The 23,990-nt window shown below is 39.3% G+C and overlaps 1 protein-coding gene across 2 annotated transcripts; it reads right to left on the bottom strand.

Annotated features, from left to right (window-relative positions):
- Positions 1–823: 823 nt before the first annotated feature.
- On the bottom strand, positions 824–23,952 carry SLC39A9 (solute carrier family 39 member 9). 2 transcript variants are annotated; one of them, XM_082057430.1, is made up of 8 exons: positions 23,596–23,952; positions 23,191–23,308; positions 18,712–18,820; positions 12,660–12,851; positions 10,320–10,388; positions 9,037–9,122; positions 7,025–7,159; positions 824–5,210 (listed from the first exon to the last, which is right to left on the bottom strand). In XM_082057430.1, exons 2-8 carry the CDS (start codon positions 23,284–23,286, stop codon positions 4,980–4,982), a joined length of 918 nt encoding a protein of 305 aa, XP_081913556.1. In that variant the 5' UTR covers positions 23,287–23,308; positions 23,596–23,952; the 3' UTR covers positions 824–4,979. The 2 variants fall into 2 exon arrangements, with proteins under 2 accessions (XP_081913556.1, XP_081913555.1); XM_082057429.1 differs by having other exon boundaries at positions 23,191–23,951.
- Between the last annotated feature and the right edge of the window lie 38 nt (positions 23,953–23,990).

The raw sequence follows: 23,990 nt of genomic DNA, 5'->3' as shown, positions 1-23,990 counted from the left end.
CAGAGAACAGCGAGGAGCTGCAAACATGCAAGCAGTAGGATCACAGGGCAGTCAGAGGAAAACTGAGCTGCAACTCAGTGCCTGAAAACAACAAAAAGATGGTAGGAAAAAAAATACAAACCACAGAACAAGGGCAAGAAAAATTTCACCAGCGGTTTTTCCCCATAGCACAACAATAAAAAGCAGGCTAGGCTTTTCTTCACATCTTTGCAAATGTATTTCAAGTTGACTTTTAATCCAAATCACCAAGATATCTCTCTATGAAAAAAGCTACCTTGTCACAAAGCCTCCATAAAGAATGGAGCTGATATTTGCATTTGGGTTTGGGGCTGACAAGATTGTTTACACTCCATCCTGTGCTCTCCATTTTCTTTAGCCCAAATGTGTCCAGCCTTCTAACTGTGGCCTGGAGCAATCCCAAGCCAAGGCCCTCCAAAGAGGTCTCTGCCTTGTAAAGCTTCAGAGATGGCCTTGGGAGTGAGGTGTGGAAGAGAGAGCCTCAGGGCAATGCCAGCTCCTAAACACTCTGTGGGAGACAGTTGTCAAACCCCCCTTCTCCAGCAGAGCCGTCAAATCCTTTCTGTATTTACCTGTAAACTCATTCATACCCATGTCCAATTTAACCTGCTAGACTGCCTCCCAACAAGCAGTTTCACACTTCATGTTTCCAGGAGGTGCTCAGACATCACCAAGAAAAGCAGCACACACATAAAAAAATAAAATGTACTGTCTGCACCGCTTGCATCCCATTTAAGAACGGGATTTCTTTGTCTGAGCTGTCACAAAACCCCATGCAGTAAATGACAAGCCAACTCCAAAGCACTGCACCTAGTAAAAATTTAATATAATAAAACAAAATTGAAAACAGCAACATTATTTTAACCATTCACAATTTAAGTGGAAAAATTATAAGGCAGCCATTCATGGAATGATTTTGTGTACAAATGGTTTGGAAAAGAGACGAAATTACAGTTCCATACATGAGAGTCAGGTAAACAGAAATGACCACGCAATGTTTTTCCTTGGAAAGCCAAGGCTGCTAAGAGATGTAATAAAAGGACAGTAAGGAAAAAAATATATTTCTTTTATTTTTAAAAGAAGATCGAGGTGAACAGGAATCTGAAATTCATCATGAAGAATCTGAAATACATCATAAACTTTCTCCACATCCCACAACCACTCTTCCTCCTTCCACCCCCAAAAGAACACAAAGACACTGACCTCTTCTTCCCAGGTCGGGAAGGGAGCAGCAGCAGCATTTACCCCACAGCATCTCTCTTACTCTGCATAGAGCTGATACCACACAGGCACATCTGCTACTGTCAAAAGTTCCTTGAAGACTCTGAACTAGTTCCTGAATAAGCATAGTAGTTTTCCTGGGTCTCTTGGATAACATGATCCTTTCAGACACAGAACCATTTCCAGGAGGACTGAAGTCAACAGTGAGTTTCTCTGTTTAACACCCGGCCATCTGACATGCCATAGCTATCAAACATTCCTATCTTGGTGGGACAGCTCTGCCCTCCTCAAGTTAAGGTCAGTGCACTTTCCACAGCTAACATCAGGTGCTGAAAAAGAAATATTTCCCTTCTTTATGTAAGGAACAATAAAAGAATTAAACAGTAGGGAAAGTACCTGAACGCACTGGGATCAACGGAAATGGGCTTAGTCCAATTCCTATCGCCAATTAAGAAATCATTAACTGAAAAAGCAGCTGATGAGAAGATTATGGATCTCCTAGAGGGGTTTACAGAAGGAAAGGGGGATGTGCCTGGCACTTGGTTAATTACCTACTAGACCTGCTGCCACCTACCTCACAGGAGAGCAGAGGCAGAGATGGCTGTTACAGAGAGAGCAAGAGGAATTTCTTTGCACCAAGGTCCCCTGAGAAGTAGAAAATGATACCAGATGGCCCTGACTACATGCAGTGCTTGGATTTACTGTGACAGATGGGGCGATAGGTTAAAAAAAGGAGATATTATAAAATGGACCATTTTATTTAGCTCACTAAAATATTCTCCCTCAAGAAAATAACTATATTCTCCTTCTCACATAACCAAAAGCTTTCTTAGTTACTGCAGTTTCAGCTACAGAATTGAAAATAATAGTTCAACACAGATATAACAGAGGCAGCCAAAAGAAAATGCTGTCATTACTTATAAATAGGTAGAGGAGAAAACAAAAACAAAACAACAAAAATAACAAACCAAACAACCAAAACACAGAAGTCTTCTATCACTTAAGCAAGTGCCAAAATGACAAGTACATGTTATCAGAATTTTGGTGCCAATTTTAAGCTGCCAATGTTTTTATTTAAAGTCCCTCACCTGCTGCTGTAACTTGGCATCTATAGTTCCTGCACCAATAAGCTAAGTATTGTCATTTTGGTGGCTGCCTCAGAAACTGCAAACATGATCTGAGGGACAGGAGAAAAGAAAGACAACAAGACCTCTCAGCAGAGGTTCTGTCAGCAGTTGCCACCTCCTCATCAATGCACAACCATCCATATGAGAAGGTACGATCTACATGCTCCAACACTGGAATACAATGGGCGAAATAGGACCTGACCTCGATGCCTCCCTAAACTGCTGCAGTTGTTACACTCATGAGGCTGCGGCAGAACACAGTCCAGACGCCAGCTGACCTGGGGAGGTGGGGTGGACAAGCAAGTGACAGGTGACAATTCAACGAAAAAACCCAACTGTTTTACGAAACAACCAATCTGATGCTGCACTAAGCAATCTCCTGCTTCTGCTGCAGACCCCATGAACTCTCGAGTTTTGGGTAACAATTCATTTATGTGGAAAGATTAAGCAAGGTAAAGCAGTGAAATTATCAAAGAAGAATGTAATTGGGGGCAATCAGGAAGAACACTGGGAGCTCTGGTGTAAACATCCCTGTGTATCATTCTCATCTGTCAGCAACCTGTATCACTGAATGTTTTAAACAGGTAACTTAGTAGTTGCATATGTATGTTGTTAAAAAAAAAAAAAAAAAAAAAAAAATTAACTATGTGCAGGAGAGGACCTCATCCATGCCACTAATTTTGCAGTGGCTTTTCAGAACAGAACTAACTTTTGAAGGTCTAATGTCAAAAATGCTTGTTTATGCCTGAAACACTAACTACATGTGAAAATACTGCCTCGTGGGAAAAGAGGATTTCTAATAATTTTGTACTGATTTGTTTTAATTCGCCTATTATACATTAGAACACACACATGAACAAATGCTCCTGGGGATCAAGACTAGGTTCAGTCTTGGGATACACCTGTATTGTTACAAAGCCAACAGACAAAGCAATCACCAGTCCAATAGCCAGGCCATACTTATTGGTAAACTAGTAGACTAACAGGACAATGACAAATATGTGAAGAAGTTAAGAGGCACAATCGCCTGTATAGTGTAAGTAACAAATGTCATGAAAAACAAAACACACTCTTTCAAATAGAAACAAGAAGCACTTCAGTAAAGAAGATATTTCAAGCCATAAAAATCGAAACAAAAAAAAAATCAAAAGAAAAATATATTTGGCAATATCATATTTTAAAAGTGCAGACAGAGTATAGCTTAAAAAGGGTACGGCATTAAAAAGTTTCCCCCCAAAGAAAGAATTTCACGTTCAATCTGTGCACATCAAACATTCCTGACTTTTCAATGCACTACAGTTATTAGAGTATGTTTTGCATAAGAGAAATTGTGCCTGACAGGAAAAGGCTGTTCCTTGGAAAGGGAGGGATCTTTAATCACTCTTCTGCAATGAGAGACATCAGCACTTGGCAGTGAGTCCTCCCGCAGATTCACCAAAACGAACACTTATCAGTAACAGGCAAACGCACAATTCCCAAAGGAAAAACAAAATGTCTAACCAGTTTGGTTTTGTGTTTGTTGGGGTTCTTTTTGTTTAGAACTGCTTTAGAAACACCTTGTACTCTATCTACAGCATATATTTAACTAAACATCAGTTTTGTTAGCCTTAATAACTTTAAATTAATGAAAAAAAACCAAAACCAAACCACCACCAATTTCAGCAGTTCAATTCTGTAAATGAGCTAGTGAAGTTCTCTGGTGCAGCTGTCTCCATCAGATTTCTACTCCTCAGAGCCCAGAACTGCTCATTTTTGAAGGACACTATGGATCTCTCTCTCAACAGTAGCAGTAGTATAATCACAGTACCCAATCCTTAATTTCTGCTAAAATATTTGGTGCCTGTGTTTTATTGACTCAGCTGAAGACCAACTCCCAGGAAATACTGCCTTTTCAAAATGTATTAACAATTGCATACAAACAATCAAAACAATATTCTCCTTGCTTCTATCCTTTGTCTTAAATAACGGAAGACACTGCAAAAATCATTTGCACTTTCTTAACCAGCTGATTTCCTACTCTAATCCTACGCTTTGTTTACCTCACCTCTTTCCTATCAGTGACACTTCTGTGACAAGAGCAGTGTTGTCCAGAATTCCAAGTGTAGACCGTTTTTCAATACAATTAGTGACAAACATTACAAGGAGCAGTCGCACTGTCAGGACAACACAGAACTGATTGGGGGAGAGCCCCCTTCTTCATTAGTAAGACTTCAGCCTCTCACGAGGCAGCCATCCTTTGTCTTTGCTCTCAGCTATGAAAGTTGAATTGCTGGATACTTTGGTGATCGCAATTCCATGATGAGTCGCTAGGTTCTTCCCCGCTCACCTTTCTTAAACTCCAAATTCCATCTTCCCTGAGAATAGGGCCAGAAGTAACAATTAAAATAGCAAATGTCTTCAGAAAAGAAAGTTATACAGAATTTATGTCCGGCTGCCAAAGTACATGTTGCTACACTAAAAACTTTCCCAGTATTCCTCATTTTGCAATCAATGTTCCCTCTGAACTCCATAAAGTGGATGGGATGGATGATGAGTAAGAGACAACGATAAAGGGAGCAGCTGACATTTACTGCTCATGTCAGATCAAGGAGGAGAACCGTGAAATTCGAGCGTTTAGTGATGGTGTCCAATGGACAAAACAAGAGGAATAAGGCACCCTATTACTAGGGCTGCCACCTCCAGACGACTGAGTCCTTTTCCTCCAGTTGATTCAGGTTTGTGGCTATGAGCAATTCCTCCTACTTCTGGGAGGACATGAACTGTGGCAACATAAAGAAAAGTCCCAGCAGAAAACAGCATAGCAACTCCGGTGGCATTGACTTCTGAGAGGGCTTCTTTGCTGCTCTGAAATTGAGAAAAAAAAAAAAAGACAAAAAAAAACAGAATAAGCAGAAGCCCTTTAACCAATACTAAAAGAAATTCTGTAAGTGTCCAGACACAGATGGATTTCTGTCAACTCTTGTTCTCTCATAATAACAATAGTTTAATGAGTTGGTTTGTGTTTTGCACTTTCCGCGTAACAACCGGCATTCTGAAGTTGATGTAGGGGCAGAAAGACATATCTCATCCTAGTTAATTCACTTCAGACTTCTAGGAACCCTTACAGAAGAAAAGTCACAGTCTGTGCAGAACCATCTTGTTTGATGATGTCACAGCAACTTCCAAATGGCAAAATGACAAAATGTGCTTTGCAACAAAATAAAATTCATATTGCAAAGCCACAAATTTTAGGAAGGACACTCAAGACTGACTATTTTTTCCTTTTTCTAAATGAGTAAATGTTAGCCTTTAAATATCTGGTTGCCTGCTGGTCAGAGAAGATTTGCTAGATTTAAGTCCAAAATCATCACTCTTTCAATATTTCATTTGTATGTACAAGTAAACATGGAAAACTTTTCCAGAATTTCCATGCAAACTTCATAAGGAAATGCATCTTCTGCATCAAAACTGTGCACCTCTTCACATTCATACTAGGATTAAGATCATATTATACTACACATCATTCAATGTAATGAAATGCAAACACACTTGTATCAGTTTCAAAATGGTTCCTGAACAATTTCCAGCTCAAGTGTGATGTTAGTTCTCCGGTATACTCTCAGATTAGTTTTCCAAAGAACAGAGATACACCTTGTGCTCTGGAACTACGCAGCCACCATGACAGCCCTTCTGCCTTATCTATTCTGTTCTTTCTGAAGTGCAAAACGTAAAACCAGCTCTTCTTGAGTCTACATCTCACTCACGTGAGTCTACATCAAAAGAATGCTCAAACAGCATTCTTATATCTGTTTACAAACCCCACCTTTTCTGCAGTGTCCTGTACTGCAATATCAAATGTAACTCCTTTCCAGAAAGTAAAGGGATTAGCCCAGGTGATTTACTTCATCTTTACTCTCATACTTTGAGTTTCATGAGATCATGTTAAATTCTTTACAAAACAACACCATAGTCTGTCACCAGCATGGCCCATAGCAGTTAGAAACACAGGAGTGTCATAGGAAATGCTCTGAGAAGCAGAAACATTTAATTTGGACAGAGATGATACAATTATGCATAGTGGCCATTTGCAGTATAGACTCAAGACAAGAGTACACTTTAAGGAGTATGAGAAGCAAAAAAGGTTGTTCTCACTGAGGATTCAACTTCTGACACAGTGTGAAATGGACTTTGAACACATAGGACTGGTTCTGGGATGGTGGGGGAAACTACTAAAGATTATTTTCTACCTGCATATTAAAGTCAGAATGCACACAGCAACACCGAAAATTACTCAGTTATACAGTCATCAGATAAAAGCTGGTATATGAGTAAACTGTTAAGTTCTCAGTGGGGAACAGCAGAAAAAAGACAGCAAAGAACCTTCTAAATAAAGCTATACAAAACTCTATAGTGGAGTTGTATCACTGGTTCTGATGGAAAGCATGGGTTGTTTTTTGTTTCACACATTCATATAGTTACCTTTTTATCCATTTGGTTTTGTTGTCTTTTTTTTGTTTGTTTTGGTTGGGATTTTTGTTTGTTTTGGTTTTGTTTTTATCTCCATTCTGCTAATTTTTTCAAGCAGTTTGGAATTATGTTTCATGAACCTCTTATGATATTCTTTGCCCCAAACCCCACCACTAAGCTACCTTTTGGGCAGAACAAAACTGCAGACCTACCTTGCTCAGCCCTAAGTATGTCACCATGGACATAACAGGTGCTGCCAACGCAAAGACCAGCAAGTGTTTCCTAATTCGATTCCGTTCCAGCCCAGCGTGCATCAGGAAGGAAACCAGGCCAAAGGCAGCTGGTGCCTGCAAAAAACAATATTCACTGGTAATACAATGCCTTCTAAAATCTCCTGAAATCCGAGATGAAGTTGCAATATGACATACTACACTGAAATGAATTGAATTGGAAGAAATTCAGAGAGAGTATGAGTATGTCACAGTTACCCCAAATCAACAGAATTCCGCAGACTGCCCTACCTTAATAACAGTACCTCATGGAAACCCATGTTCTGGCTATCAGAGTAAAAATATTTGTGTAGTCATTATAAACACTAAAATGTTTATTCTGACATGAGTCATTGGTATAATCCCTAAGTCTTCATTAACTTATGTAATTTCTTTTTCATCCGGATACTACTATGCATCATTAGATGGACGGTTTATTTATCTACAGCAGAAAAATTCTACAATTAACATGGAGGGGGAAAAAAATTCCCAAAGAAAGATAATTGTCAGCCTTCACATGAACAAAGATTTAAAAGTTCTTTTAATTAGTTCATCATTCAGTTTCCTTTCTGTTCCCACTGGGAAGCAAACAAATACTTCCTTCTCTCTCTGCTGGCATCCAGTCTCTTCTCCACTAGTCATAGCTGTTCCACTACTCAAGGAGTTTACTATATTTTCGCTTGCATAAAGACAATAGTAGTACACCCTGACATTTTTAAGATAAGATATAAACTAAAATATATTGAGCATTTTCTATACACAGAATCTTTTTTCTTTTTTTAACCTAGAAGAAGGAAACCATGATTGAAGGAAAGAAGATAAGAACATCAGTCAGTATCAGAACAACAGAAAAATAAGAAAGACACCAAAGAAGAAATAAATTTCTCTTTCAATACCAAATATTTCTTGATAGTCTTTCATAGGAGAAATTCGTAAAATTTCAGAAGTCAGTTAATTTGAACATTAAGAATAATAAAAATCAAGTTTCACTTGGTAATAGCCATAAACTAAAATTCACAGCAAGATGCAACATTGACTTTGACACCTTTGATGAGAGTTATGTAAACCACAATTTATTGTATGAACAGGGAAAAAGACATGCTAGATCTGGATTTCCTAACATTTTCAACATGCAATTACAAAAGCAAGATTCTGGATTAATGTCTGTCTAATTATGGTAATATATGCATGTGCTACTATATGTCAAATATGCATCTGCACACATTTAGCTAATGGATACATTTGCACAAACATGAAGGAAAAAAGATCTTCCTATTGTTTGCTTGTTACCATCAGAAAAACATTGAAAATATTTTCCTGCAGAAATGGCACATGACTGATGCTGAAGTTACTACAACAGAGGTAACCAGAAGTTGTAATTTAGTACTTTGATATTAAGTGGTTTCAAAAGGCTAACCCTTTACAACAAATATCCCTCCTATTTTATTAATACATCACAGAAACAAAATGCTGTTATAATCAGCATAAAACTGCTTCTCATCCCTGAATATACTAGTACATACTTCTGTGCTTCACCCCCTAGAACTTCTCTGAATACAACTCTTACAGCAGTAAGAATCTTGGGGGTTTTTGTTTTTCAAAAAAAAGTCCCACACCACCACACTAGCTTCAGAAAAAGTCAGTGTGAAGCTGCCAAATTTCTTCACGAGCTTCTCACCCTTCTTCTCTCCCTACTTTTAAGAGACTTTTCCCAACCATTGCAACAAGGTAGGCAGCCAAAATTCTCTCTCATGTGTACCCCATTCAGACTTAGCATCCATCAACTGCTGTTCTGTTGCACGTCATACCATTGAAGCTATACTGCTAAACTGTTAATTTCAATGGTGTTACAGATTTCCAGTTTACATCACTAGGGAAACTTAAAGCATACAGAAATTGCTGAAGATGTTAAGAGTCTTTTAAAGAAAAACAAGATTTTTTGGACGATGACTTACCTTGTGCAACATAATCGCAACAAACACTATCAACTGGACACTAGTCTGAGAAGTAGAAGCTGCTGCACCCAATGCAACACCATCAGCTGAAACAGGAGTACAAAACCATGGATTATTCCTCCACATCAGTTTCAGCTTTCCCACCACCCCCCTCAACGGCTGAAAGCACAAAACATGTTGATTTGATAAGTCGTGCTACTCAAAATGCCATTAACAATACCAGCCTAACACGTGGTTCATTCCCCTTTGTTCCTTCAGCCACACCAGTTTCAGGATTTCAGACAACCCTCAACAGGAGCTGTCTCATATTTCCCCAAGACCATAAAAACCAAACTGAGAATCTACTCAGTACTGACACACTCTTGACAAATTAGAACCAGGTAACAAGTTTAGTTATTTTAGTCTTCTGTAGCAGAAGTGGCTTACTTGTCTAAATTTAAAAAAATCTGCTTTAGCTTCTAAGCTAAGCATTAAAAGTTTTAATTATTACCCTGCAAATGAATTTTCAAATATCATTTTATCGTTTAATATTAATATATTATATATATGAAATAGGAAATGGATATTATCTTAATCCTAATGTATAGACACTTTGTTTAATGAAGCAATATCTTTCCATTCAACATCTTATGACTTATCTAGACAAAGACTTTGACCAGGAGAGATTAAAAAGCATCATATTTATACCATACTTATACAGCAAAGAATTACAACAAGAACATGGATTGACTGCAACAGATGCATAACTTTTTCTGTCCTTGCAGGTCAGCTCAAATGTGCTTCAGTCAAATCTTTGTGCTCCACCCTATAACATCCTTTTTTCCACAAGATACATTTTTTTAAACTTTATATTTAAGTCAAGGTTTATATTAAGGTCAACTGACAAGGAAACCCAAAGGCGTTTCATACTACTCATGAAACATGTTAGGATGTAGTAAAATTTAGTAGCTAAAGCAGCCAGCAAAGGAATTGAAGAGGCAGAGAGTGAGCATCAGGCAACTTTTCAGATGGGAAAAATAAAGGAGTGAAAATCCTGTACCCAAATAAAATTCCACAGAACATTCTAAGCACTATAGTAAGTTTTTCCACTAGGTTTTGGGGAAGATCCCTAGTTCTCCCAATCCTGCCTTTTTGTTTTGTTTTGTTTTAGGTTTTTTTGTTTTGTTTTGTTTTAATAAAAAGCCACCTTCAAGAACAACACCCAAGCGTTTCTATCACATTTAAAGTCAAGCAACACAGCAGCCGAAGTCCTTGTCAGGTGCTAACAACAGGTCCCACATTACCTGCAGCATGGACTACCAGTCCCAGTGTTGTGGTGATTTTGGAGTTGCCTGATCTTGCAGCTTCTGGATCTGAAATAGTCATGAGGCAATTTAGGATAAAGAGAACAAATACATAAATTATGCTGGAAGAAAATTTTTAAGTATCACTGCACATGTCTCTACCAGCTGCTTAGGCCGTTATCTTCAAAAAGTATCAGGTCTCGGATTTCTGCATTAGCTTTACTTTAAAGTAGTCTGATACCCAACACCTTCAAATCACCCGAAGTCCTGCCAACCTACAAGTGGCAGAATCACAGACAATTCTTTGCAATTTACAGGAACATTGATACAGGCAGAAGCAGTTGTTTCTCTTAACCTCTTGAAACCAAATGTTAAACTTCCCAAGGGGAAGAAAAATATAGTTTTGCATCCCCAGAATCCAGAGCTACTCTGAAAGTCAAGATTATTTCTCCCCACATAGCCCAATGTTGGTGTTCTCCTTCAGGTGACAGTCTGAGGCAGTTTCTATTGCACCGATTCTCTGGCAACACCCAGCAAGCAATAAATTCTACTCATCATGGCACCAGTAGTAAAGATGCCCCTCCAACATTATACACTACAGAAGAGAAATGCAGCCAGTGCTGCCTGAGATCCAGTGTTTTGACTCCAATTGTTTGACAGCCCCTCTGAGGACTTTTGCAGGTTTGCTCACTATACAGCTCAACAGGGCAACCACCATCACCATGCAACCAGCAGTGAAACTGTTACTCAGAATTACTGCAAAGGACAGGGAGATAAGTCCTGCAGAAGCAGACAAACATGTTATTATTCAACTGTTTAATTCCAAACAGCTGAACAGCTGTTTAGTTATACCTGTGGTCAGTAAGCTTACTGTAAGCGCGCTTACCCAGGGCCACCAATACAGAAAGTCCAGTCCTGTTTCTCTCCTCCTGCCTGTCTCCCTGCCCTCCAGCCCCTCTCTTCATGCCCAGGCATCCACATAGTTGCCCAGTGAATCAGGTCAGCAAAGTGAGCTGGTTAAAAACTGATGTATTCTCTTTGGTCAGATTGACCTCCTGAATCAAGGGGAACCTATTTGAGCAATTGCATAAGCTGCATTTGGATGACTGTGACAGTATACTTGTGTCAAATAGGAGAAATTCACAAATAATATTTCCTTTAAATTGGTTTTGAATTGATCAGAACTAAAATTGTTCAAAGAGAGAGTTTACATTTAATTTCATATCACCATTCTGGTCTACAGAATTTTGCTAGTTTAGACAAAAGTAAAATCTAGCCATTTAGGAGATAACAAAACTACCAGATATTTATTCAAAGAATAAAAATGTTTTTCTTCAGTAGCTTTAAAGAAAGTTACAAAAAACACTACTACATTTCCTGTGACAGAGTTACAGACTAGATAAAACTTTATTTAATATTCTATTTTATAGTGTGTATCTGTAATGCAGATCATAAACAATTTTCTCCTGGTATTTGCTCTGATCAGAGACACATGAAAGGGTCATAACCTGTACAAAACAAAGATTTTCCTGAATGTTGTTCACCTGCATCCCCTTGTCATTCTCACTGCCCCTGTTTCCTTTGAAAAGCTCCATTTCTTCTCCAGGAACACAAAGGTGACACAGCCCGTGCACCGGCCTCCCATCTGTCCCCCCACACAAGCATCTAAACAGCCAGATCCACCCAGAACACATTGTGTGTGTGTGTGTTCTACTCTTTTTTCAAGATCAATTCCTTAACTTTTGAGGGCCTGACGCAAGCAGGAAGCAAAGCAACTGTAGGCATTTTGAGAGTCTTGCAATGAAGTTGAGAAGTTTTTGGACTAAGCAGGAAGTATATGAAGAAAGTGAGACTTGAGGTCAGTGTGGGAATCCAACTGTGCACTTACAGTAAAGGACCAGAGCTCACATCTAGTCATTTCTGCAGCCCTACTTAAGAGAACTTTATGTTCTTTGCAAATTTTACCTACATGTATGACAATTAAGTAGGAAAAGTAAACAAAGATAAGACTAACCTGAAGTTTTTTGGAAAGCCAAAGAAATCCCCTATGGGTGATACTGTAAAACAGACAATAACTCAAGTGTCAAGTCACCCTCCCCCCCCCCCCACCATAAGTGCTTGTACAGTGATTTCATGTTAGAGAAGCAAGCTCTTAAATTATGCTGAATTCCAGGAAAAATTTCCAGCAAGAACATTCCACACAGACCTCGCTTACGTTTGTAAAGCACCTACTGAAACTCTGCACAACTGGTAAAATTGAGTCTCAGTAGCCTTCAAAAAAATTCCAATGTGTTAATTAAAACAAATTAGCAAGTCTAATTTAAGTGAATCTTTACTTACCATCTGTAGAGTGCACATGAGAGCTGCCAATCTGATCCACCAACAGCATGAAGACAAAGCCAAGGACAAGGGACACACCGATGTAGGCGTGTAACCTGGAATGGTCATGGCCATACTCATGGACAGCTGGGATTTCCGCTGCCTTCTCAGACTCAATCACACGCTGCATCTCGCTCGCTGGGTGATGCTTCCCTGTGGCAGGGAAGCAAACAGATTAGGAGACAGGGGACTGAACATGGCATGGTCACTTTTCTCCTCCTATGCTGAAGGTATTCCTCACACTTTCTTGGACAATACAGGTCTAAGATCAGTCTTAGACCATTTACTTAGGGAAGCATGCATTTGTCTGGTTGGCCTCTCCCCATACATTTTCAGCACAGAAAAGTAAAGAAAGCATTAATACTTGATAAGCCAGGCTACTTCATTTAAATGCTACATTTTAAATACAAATTGATTGATAAACATTGCTGAATAATTCCTTTTTTAACTTAAGTTGCCGGGTGTGTCAGTATTCAAAGATACTGTCAAGCAGTTAAGTCCTAATTGTCATTTAAATGCAAAAATACAGGATGAGATCAAATAGGTTCCATTTACTAAGAGATCTAATTTAATCTCTAAGAAGATGAAGTTTGTATCTCAAAGCATCAGTGTCTAGTTAAACAAGATAGAATTTATATATTCCATTGATAAAGACTAGAACAATAGTCAAGTCATCACATGGCCCTATAAATGTCAGTACCATCCTAGAAACCCAAAGTCCAAGCCCTGTGGTTGAATGTTTTGTGGTTGTTCCCTTTCCTTACACAAGCTTTGATTCCATAACTACCACAAAACTTTTACTTTGTCTCACTGAGCTACCCTGAAATTAGGTGAGCTTGGAATGACTCTAAAACTGCAAGAAGAAGGAAGACAGCTGGACGGGTTTTTAGTTAAGTTTCCATAGTATAAAATGCTTTATTTGCTGCACACTTCATAATTTAAAAACATTTTCAAATATTTCATAGGTTAGTAAGTAATAAATGTGTCTACCTACAAAGAGTTTTAGAAACCAAAGATGTAAAAACTTTACCAACTTTTACAGGTTGCCTTTTATCTTTATCACAAGCAAATACCATGCACAAAATTCCCACCCATTTCAACAGAAATTACAGTCTTGCTTTGAATTTACACAGGCTTGAAGAGAAAGAAGGCTTTTCCAGCATGTGTATTTAACATTTCCAGTTGTCTTCAGCCTAGTAGCTCCCTAAATTGATCCATGAGATCCTCTAACCTTGCTCATGACCACAGGAAATTACTGCTTCTGCAATCCCATCTGACACAGAGAACAAACAGTGTCCAAAAGTACATAACTTTTTCACCAGAGACTGGCAAGAGTTGCCTTAGTACATTTATATGGAAGAGACTGAATAGAGCTGGTTTTTAGCAAAATTCTAGGTATTGTTTCCAGCTGATACTAGCGAAGACTCACCTCTAAGCTGCCTTCTGCCAACAGCATACAGAAATACTGTTAGAAATGTACATGCAAAGATCAGGAATAGGGAATTTTCAATTAAGTTCCCAGCTACCATGTGGAGCACAGTAAACATCTGATCACTTGGTTTCAGACTCTGCTCACTTGAATAAGATATTTATTTTTTTTTTATATTTCCCCTTATGGCCCCTGGCAGAGACAAGACAGGCTAGAAAGCCCTTTGGGTGATGCAAAAGAAGCATTTAATGCTCCTTGGCGTATTTATTATTATAAACAGTTGTACTTGCACAGCAGGTAAGGTGCTTTACACACAGTATACTCACATGTTTCCAACGGGAGAACAGACACAGTAAATCTACATCTCCTACCTCAAGCCAAGTCAGGTGTCTGAGTTCCACGCTATCCTCTGAGGCCCTGAACCACCTACCATTCAGTATATGGTCAATGCTTACAACCACATTTGGCAGCTTCAATTAACATTAGTAAATCTCTTTAATGTTCTACTAAGAAAATGCTGCTGCTTCTATGTTTCTGTGCTAGACCCAATGATGGTATCACAATCTCTAATTGTAATTATTGTCATAAAATCTCATGTCTCTCCCCTAGGCTTAGAGAACATAGTTACTTGTACAAACAACCTTCCTGCTGGAACATGGGAACTCAAGATAAATTTGTTTTTTGAATAATAAAAACCACAACCCATTTGCAAAGCCCCAGTGCCCTAGAGAAAATATCGATCACAGTCCAATATAAAGAAGCAAGTGACACATGAATTTCCACTTCCTCACAAAGCAACACTTAACACTACAATATAACCTAAGAACATGAAGAAGACTGTTATATTCAAATGCTTGATGAGGAACTATATTTTCTCTGAAAATCTGACTTGATTTTAAGATCTGCACTTGGGGAGGAATAACTCCAGATACCGGTACGCTGGGGGCCAACAATCAGAAAAGCAGCTTTGCAGAAAAGGACCTCGAGGTCCTTGTGGACACAAAGTTTACCATGATCTTAAAGGTCTTTTCCAACCAAAATGGTTTTATGATTCTAGGAGTCAGCAGTGTGCTCTCTGGCAAAACAAAAACCCCAAAAAACCCAACAAAATCATGCAAGCCCTGTGCTGTGCTCAGCAGAGCACTGCCAGCAGGTCAAGGGCAGTGATCCTTGCACTGTACTCAACACTGGTGAGGACACACCTGGAGCACTGGGTCCAGTTCTAGACTCTCCATTACAAAAGACACATGGACATACTGGAGGGGCACAGAGATGACTATGGGACTGGAGTATCTCTCCTATGAGGAAAGGCTGAAAGCTGGGACTGTTCAGCCTGAAGAAGAGAAGGCTCGGAGGAATCTTACAAATGTATATAAATATCCGATGGGAGGGTGTAAAAACAACAGAGCCTTATGTATTAATCACTTGGTTCCTATCTATCCCTTTTAATTCTTCCTGAAGTTTGGAATAACTTACTCGACCTTATCCATCAGATGAACTCTCTCTTTTCTGAAAAAGACTTCTTCCAAAGTGACTTCAAAACAATAACATGTGCAACCCCCTCCTGGTTTCATTTTGTACTTCTTGCTATTTCACAGGACAGCAATGCTTTGATGACAATATTGCATAGAAACAACATTGATTAGGCAAGAAGTTTCCACCAGAAATTAAAAAAAAATATCTTTACTAGAAGTTACCAATTTATTTTTTAATCACATTCAATGGCAAGAGAACTAAGAGGACTAGTGTATAGCGCATAAAAGAAACTAGGGTATTTACTAGATTATTTCATAGGTCTAACAGTAAGCAATGTTTTCTTAGTATAAGAACGAACTATACTTTTGGAGGAGTCATTTAGCATTGGAAAGCTTTTTGATTTTGGAACAGCTGATTTGTTCTGCTTGAATCAAGATAAGGATATTAAAGTCTAAATTGATTATAATAATTACAATTCAGCACAGACTATCGCTCCTGGTTCAACCTTGCATTTTTGAAGTTCATTCTAATTTTTTTTTTTTTAAGTGACTGACAGTGCAACAACTTTCATGCACCTACCTTAAAAGAAAAAGAATGGCAACACACAAAATGGAGCATATAATACATTAGGGCTTTCCCAAGTGACAAAAGTAAAACTTCCATCATTTTGGGGAGGTCTTTTGGTTGGCAACTACTCTTCAGAAGTTTTAGACATTAAGAGCAAAAGCTTGACTTTAGCACATCATTTCTTGCTGGAGTATTCACACACCTTTGTGGATTAGACACAACTGCGCAGCCATCCCACTGAGCAAAATATTGGCACAACACCATCACTACAGACAAAGCACATCAGAATAGATTTAGTGGCCCTTGATAAATTTCGCAAGCATATCTTTGCTGAACAAGATGGATTAATAAAATAATTTTAGACCACACAAAATTGTTGCCACATACATTAAAAATGTAGATTTTCAGATCACTTCAAGCTGTAAAACATAGTGGGTAACCTAGGGCAATCTTTCTGACAGCGGTTATGTAGTTTCACCAGTTAAAAAGAAAAGGACTGAAGTTGCGAAAGGAATTTTATTTGCTGGTAATACTCAAATCAAGGTTTCACTACACACACATAGGTTTATGATCAAATAATGATCTGTATCCTGATACACTATTTGGTCTCAGCCTATAAGGTCAAAAATTATAAATTATTTATTCTGTGGCCTGTGAGAAAATACTTCACTTTTTTTCTTCCTCCAGTTTTATGAATATACTTCAATGTTCCGTTAGGCATATTTCTAGGTTTAGGATGAAGTTATAAAGAAAGTTTACTGAAAGCTGTTGAGTTCTCATAATCCTAAGCTTAACTTTGAATATCCTAACTATTAAAAATATTTTTTTTGTATTTAATCTATAATAGCCATGAATTTTGCCCCTCTGCAATACAAAAAAAAAAAAATATTTACAGATAGAGTAGCTTTAGTCACGATGCTCTGAGTTAGAAATTGAGTGTGAATTCATTCACACAACAAATTATTTTTTCTTATGTAAATACTTCTGATATTACTACTGCAGTAATGGGAAGTGTCTTTTTTATCCACATACTAAACTAAGTTATATAGCATATGCCTCTAAACAGTAGGCTGCAGATTTCATACATGAACAGTATGCCCCACTTAGTGGAAAAACAAAAACAAACAAAAAACCCACAAACCTTCACAGCAATTGTATTTACTGCTAGCCATATCATTACAAGAAAAAAATTAGTCTACTTAAAATTGAATGGAGAGCAAACCCACAACTACAGCTCATTAAAGACACCCTGCATTAGAGTGCACTAATTACAGTACAGTATAAAAGCATAATCAGAGGTTCTTTCAATTTTGACTAAGATGATTTTATGTATTATCTTCTGTTTACTTTAAATCTAAGCTCATAAATTTAGTGGAAACTGAAACAGTACAAATTAAAGCATATTATTAAAAAGAAATATAAACCAGCATAGAAACAAGAAAAAAAAATGGTAGCACAAGAAAAGCAGAATATTACAATTATCTCTCAATCTCAGATTAGCAACAATGGTAGGCACTTGCAAAGTCCTCTACAGCTTCAGCTTTATAGTCCTGTCTCCTGTGGCCGCTAAGTTGTTGCTGTTTACCTTCAGACAAATTTCTGATTCTGACAATACTGGAAAAATCTCATATATGCAATGGTAATGTAACAGCACAAGACTCCAAGCTAAAGCAAGATTTAAAGTGCACTCCAAACAGAGGTAATGAGTCCTGACTATTTAAAATAACATCATAACCTCAAATTGAGTTTTACTAAGACTTTTGGGTATAAGATATGCCCCACACTCATGTCCCTACAAGACACATAATCAGCGTTAGCTTTGAGCTATTCATTAGGGGCTATGAGGTTTTGAAGACTGGTGACACCAGACTAGAACTGTGGATGCTTGAACTTGGAAACACGCACAGATATCTATGTGTAATGGACACCACCACCCAAGAAAGAAATGCCTCTTACTCTGAGAATTAGCCCCATAGAACAGTAATTTTCAGCTAACTATATTAAGGTAACTTAATTCCAAGATGTTCATCAGCTTCAAATTAGGAAATTATTCTGATGCAAGTACATACAGATCTATGAAACACTTCCTGCAATTGCCTTAATGAGGACTAATCTGAACTACAAAAAGCAACAGCAAATAGGCCACAATTTCATTGTCTGCCAAAGGCATCCTTACACCTCCTTTGAAGTTGCAGTGAAAGTTAAGTTTTAACTCTCCCCAGAATAAGGAATGCTACACATGACCTGGTATAAAAGGCTGTGGTTCCGTGAACAGTAACTGGACCCACAAATGACTGGATCACTCAGCAAGAGTCATATGATCCACAGCCTGACCACATTTCTCTGCCAAATCACCATAAACATACAACATCATGCCTATGGCAGTTTTGTGACCCTATGCCAGCTTTGTGTCATGCTGCTGTGAAATTCTCCCCCCAGTTCTCATGTTAAAAGCCCTAGAAACAAGCCTCAGTAGATCCTAACACCATGACCTAAGTTATCTTGAACAAGGCCATCTACGGACACAGGTTTGGTTCTTACCCTCCAAAATGTCTTCATAAAGTGCATGTACTCCTTCTGGCACAATGACAGCCAAGGCAGTTCCACACAGCAGCCCAGCGCCCAGAACAGTCACCAACTTTAATCTCTCCTGCAACAAAGCACAAAGCAAGGATCATCCTTAAGAATGAAAATACTTTCTTTATTCTCCCTCATTAACACAGGAGGATGGAAGAATGATCTGTAAAACCTCTTGCTGGTTTTTATTTAAGGCCCCCAGTTGCACAGTCCAGTATTTCTAATGATTAACTTTCTGAAAAGTGAACATACCCAGTGTCTGATGCAATCAATTGAAGGAGGAAATGAAAGTTAAAAATGACCCATTCGACTCTTGACATCAGACAAAGAAATGAAACATAACATACTTGAAAATAGCAGCAACTGCTATATTTGGCACTATGATTACTGGGGTCTAATTCACCCTTTAGGCCCTCAAACCATAAGGCCTGCAGAGACAAAGAAAGTTTAAAAGAGCCTGAGTTTAAAGGCATGTTTGCAACTCTATGTTTTATCCTCATTCTGAGTTTGTTTTCAAATACATTCTTCCTACTAGGAACCATACTTAAAAATGAAAGTTCCCAAAAATCTCTGCTAGGTATGGCACAGCACAAGGTAAACTGCCTGTTCCCCAAAAAAAGTTAATCAAAATAATAAAATACAAGCAAGAAAACTAAATTACCAAAGCAAATACAGAAAGACAAGAGAACCAATAATGCAAATGCAACTACAGCTAGAAATACATTAGTCAAGTAGTATAAGTATAAACTGTTCAGGCAGGTATAATGTAGAAAAGGGCTAGGAAAAGTTCTAAAACTACAGAAACTGAATATTTTAGAGAGAGAAAAAAGCAGCAGGAGCTCTACTTTCACCTGCAGTTTAGAGAGACAGAAGAAATTAAGTTTTTGTAAGGCTGTTACATGATTTCAGTCTCTAAACCAAACAGTCACTCTTGTACAGAAGCTTGTCCTTAAAACTGCTGTACTTTAATGGCCTTCTGCTTAATAGGGTATAATTGAAGAACAGACCTTCTTTAAAAACATAAAACTGTGGATAAAAAAGTAATACAAGATACTTTAAATGTACTTGAAAGATCTGACGATGTGTTCCGTGTATTCCAAAAAAACCCAAAAAACAAAGGGGCCAGATAAGTTTTAGAACTAGTTATCACAGCACTTGCAGACTGTCAGGTGGCTACAAAATATGGTAGAAAGGACTGAATTTCCAAAATAAGTCCAAAAGTAGAATTATAAAAAATAATTTTAAAAGGCTTACTCACATGAAAGTTTGAACTGCATCTGTCAAACTAATAATGGTGCTAATACACATTTCATGTCATTCTTTTTTTTTCTTTTTAATCCAAATGGGAGATGCATAAACGCAGACCAGTGTTTATTGGTTTTACAACCATTTCTAAGCTTTCCAGTAGCATTTTTAAATGAGTTAAAGGCTGTAAATGCATTTAGGGCAATATAAAATGGTATTCCACTCTCCAGGTAGGTACAGACAACAATAATCCCCTTTCCCTCTGCAAAGACAGGTTCTAAAATAGATTTGCAATTAAACTCTAACAACAATACATCAACTTAACGTTTTTATAGTAAAGAAAAATAGTTTAGTCCATATTCCAGGAAGAATTTCTACAAGAAGATTAAAAACCACACACAAAGAGCTTATAAGTACTTGCTATTATTAGTAAGGGTTATCTTTCTAGTTATATTCTCATTTTGGGCAAAAGCTTAGAGAGATCACCCCTCCCAAACTGAATTAAATTGTGTTTTACCAATATGAGAACAGTTTACTATTACTTTTGCTTCCAACACTGACAGGCTGAAGTGAAAGCAATGTACTGAAAATCCAGTTATATGAACATTTAACCAACATGTATCAACTTGCAGAGGTTGTTTCTCATCATTTCTGTAAAACCCCTATCATATCACACGTAGAAACCATGGGAGTTCAGATCCTCATCATAATGGTGTAGCACACATTTTGTAGCAGAACCATCATAATCTTCTGTGCACAACCTGGGTGCTACCAAAATACCAGCGTTAACTACTGAGGACCTGGAGACAGAGGTCAGCGTTTGACTAACGGGATGAGTAAGCTGTTCCACTGTTCAGTGTTTGGTTTAAATCTGCACGGCACTGAAAGTCTTACTTGGACCTATCAAAAGCTCACACCTACTTTCAGCAGCAAGCTGTCTCATCCCAGTCAACACTGCCCACCTCTGTTACACCAGCAAAAGACTCAAACTGCTAGAACTCTGGGGTTTTTTAAATGTATTTTTTTTCTGTATTTAGGCTACAACTGAAGAGATAGTCTCAAGAGCCAGTACAGTGCTGTTTCCAGTCCAACAGAGTACTGTCAATTAGGATTAAGTTGAAAGGGTACATCTGCACACAGAAATAAAGTGAAGTCCTGTTCAGTCTGTAACTTTTTACCACCAATGTTTAGTTACACCTGGCTTCACTGAAATTTTATACTTTCAAGAATGTCCAAATCTAATTAAAAGAAGATAAACCAGCATGAAATCAGAACACAACCAATATGTTCCATGACAAAAAAACTCATCTGAGAAAAACGTATTAATGCTAATGGATAATTTTATTGTTCTCCAGCATCTGGCATTCATTTTTGTTTTCTAACCTTTATAGGTGGCTAGTGGAAGAAGACATTTTTCCTCACTAAGGCCTTCCACGAAACTTTCTGAAAACCATAGAGTGCACAGTTCAGTCATTTCAGTTTGACGTGTCCATGTTGCATAGGCCCAAGCAATCACTTTAAACAAAACAATTCTAACCTCTAATTAGACACTTCCAGGATCAGTTAGCATTTGCAGATAATCTGCAGAGAGATTCTGCTCCCCTTTAAAACCAGCACAGCACAAGTATCCTTAAAATATCCTGTTTAACACAAGAGTAAAACTGAATCAAGAATTTCGGAGAGCTTAAGATACCACAATGAACTTGACTGCACATTTATGTACCGTTGGTAAAATACTGCACACACAAAAGGCTAATAGATATGTGACTATTGCTTAAGCAGAGTGCTACACTTTTGGATCCACAACAGATCTGTATTCCTGCAGCTGTTGGGAGCCCCCTGATCCAACTATATAAATAAGCCACATAAATACAGAACAAGAACTCTACCTTCAAATAACACTGAATATAATGTCAGAGACAACAGAGACAACTATCAAGCACATACAGGAGGGAATGCAGAATTAAATAACAAGAGACAATATTAGCAGGCTAGGCAGTGTTCTCAGCAAACGTGCAAGAACATCCTTTGTAGTCTTCAGGGCAAAAGTGAGTTTTGAAGAGTGAGACAGTGGAAGCAACAGCTCTGAAGTCATATAAGAGAAGGACCATCCAAGCATTAGACAAAGCACTAGCAAAACAGAACTATGTTCATCTTTAGAATATTGTAATAGTGTTATAATCAATTTAGCTGAATTGTACTCTTAGCAAAATGAACACCCTTCCTTCCACGCTGTCTAGAGCCTGCTGCTCTCAAAGCCTCCTAGTAATGAAGGGACCAAAGGACAGGGGCAACCAGCTCTGACTTGATGCAAGAACAAGTCACATCTCTCTTCAAGAACTCCACTTTCCAAAAGCAGCACTGGTCCCAGCAAAAACAGGAAACCTCTCCTAAGACAGCTCTTACTAGCTCAGAGAAACTAAACTCTCACTACACCACATCTGTATACAATTATCACTTAGAAAGATGAAAACCCCTCAGTTATCAGAGGATATTAGGAGACTGTCAGAGCCTGTAACAATCATAATCCCCTCAAGAATAATCTCTTAGAAGTAGCCACATACATTCATTTTTGAACTCCTGTACCACTTAGAAACTCATTCAATCCATAAAGGTCTCCCTTTCCTTTAAAAATACCTTACATATAGAAGATATTTTTCCAAAAGGGTGCCTTGTGTTCCACAGGACAGAAGCACAACTGGAAGTTGTGTTGTCATCAAAGAGGTAGAGCTTAATTTTTCAGCAGCATGAGTTGTGAACAAAATTGTGAACCAAAACTAAGTTTTCTGAGAACGTTCTCTGATTTGTTTTAGAAACCCTAACTTGAGGCATAATAAAAGTTAATCTCTGACATCAGAAGTTTCTGACACAAGCATCTATGAATAACTATGTCCAGCTGCTACAATGCCCTTCCACTACATGCTGCTACCTTGCTTCATCTGTAGCCAAGATGCTTCGATCAAATTTGGCCCACTTAAATGGCTTTTGTACACATTGTCAAATAAGCATAATTTTACAACGCACTTTTGAATGAAAGTTCCTTAAAATCCTTAAAAAGTTACAACATCACGCCTAACAGCACTGCCACACTTGGAAGGGGACGGCACTAACCCCTCCTGGTTGATCTCTCCATCCAGCTTCTGCTGTTCCCCCTTGGCAACCAACGAGCAGCCTGGTAATTTGGCAAAGCTGTCTTACCTCGGAAAAATTAACTGCCAAGGGGATAATTCCTGCCACATAGCAGGCGACCAGCATGGCCAGCGACAGCAGGCAGATGGAGCGGAAGTCATCCATTTCGCTGCTTTCCCTCCGGTCCCTTAAAGTGAAATTCAACAGCAACTTTTCCACCTCGCCCCGCACGCCTTAGCCCGTGCAGACACCGAGTTCCCACGAGAGGCTGTCAGCCATGTCTGTCTTGCCCGGCGGCTCCGGCCGGCTCGGCCCCCCGCGGCGGCGCCTCCGGGCCTGGCGTGCGGCAGCGGCGCTCCCGTCGGGGCCGCCCAGCACCGCTGCAAGGGCGGGCAGGGAGCCCCGGCGCGGTGACACCTGCGCGGCTGAAGTGAAGGAGGGAGCGGCCTGGCCCCGGGCAGGCCCGGCCCTCACCTGAGGCAGCGGGACCTTCCCCTACGCGCCGCTGCCCGCAGGGAGAGGCGGGCGAGGAACGGCGGGCGCCGAAGTGGCTCCTCACGGAGGGGCGGCCTGATGGGGCCGCGTCCGTGGGGGGAAGGCGCGGGGAACCTGCGGGACCGGCGCGCACCGCAGCGCCCTCACCCACCGCCCCCGCCGCTGCCTCGCAAGCCAAGTGGCAGCTCCAGACCCGGCGCTTCCCCTTCCGGGGCACGTCCCACCCTCGCTCACGTTGACCCGCGCCGTTCCCGGCTTCAAGATGGCGGGCGACGCCCCAGCCACCCAACGCCTCGCGCGAGCCGTGGCAGAAAGTGCCGGTTCCCTCATCAAAGATGGCCGCGCACCCCGCCCCTTCCAGCCTGGCGCCCTCG

This window comes from Streptopelia decaocto, assembly GCF_964273445.1.
Source record: "Streptopelia decaocto genome assembly, chromosome: 7".
Taxonomy (NCBI): domain Eukaryota; kingdom Metazoa; phylum Chordata; class Aves; order Columbiformes; family Columbidae; genus Streptopelia; species Streptopelia decaocto.
This window is presented reverse-complemented; position numbering and strand designations above follow the sequence as displayed.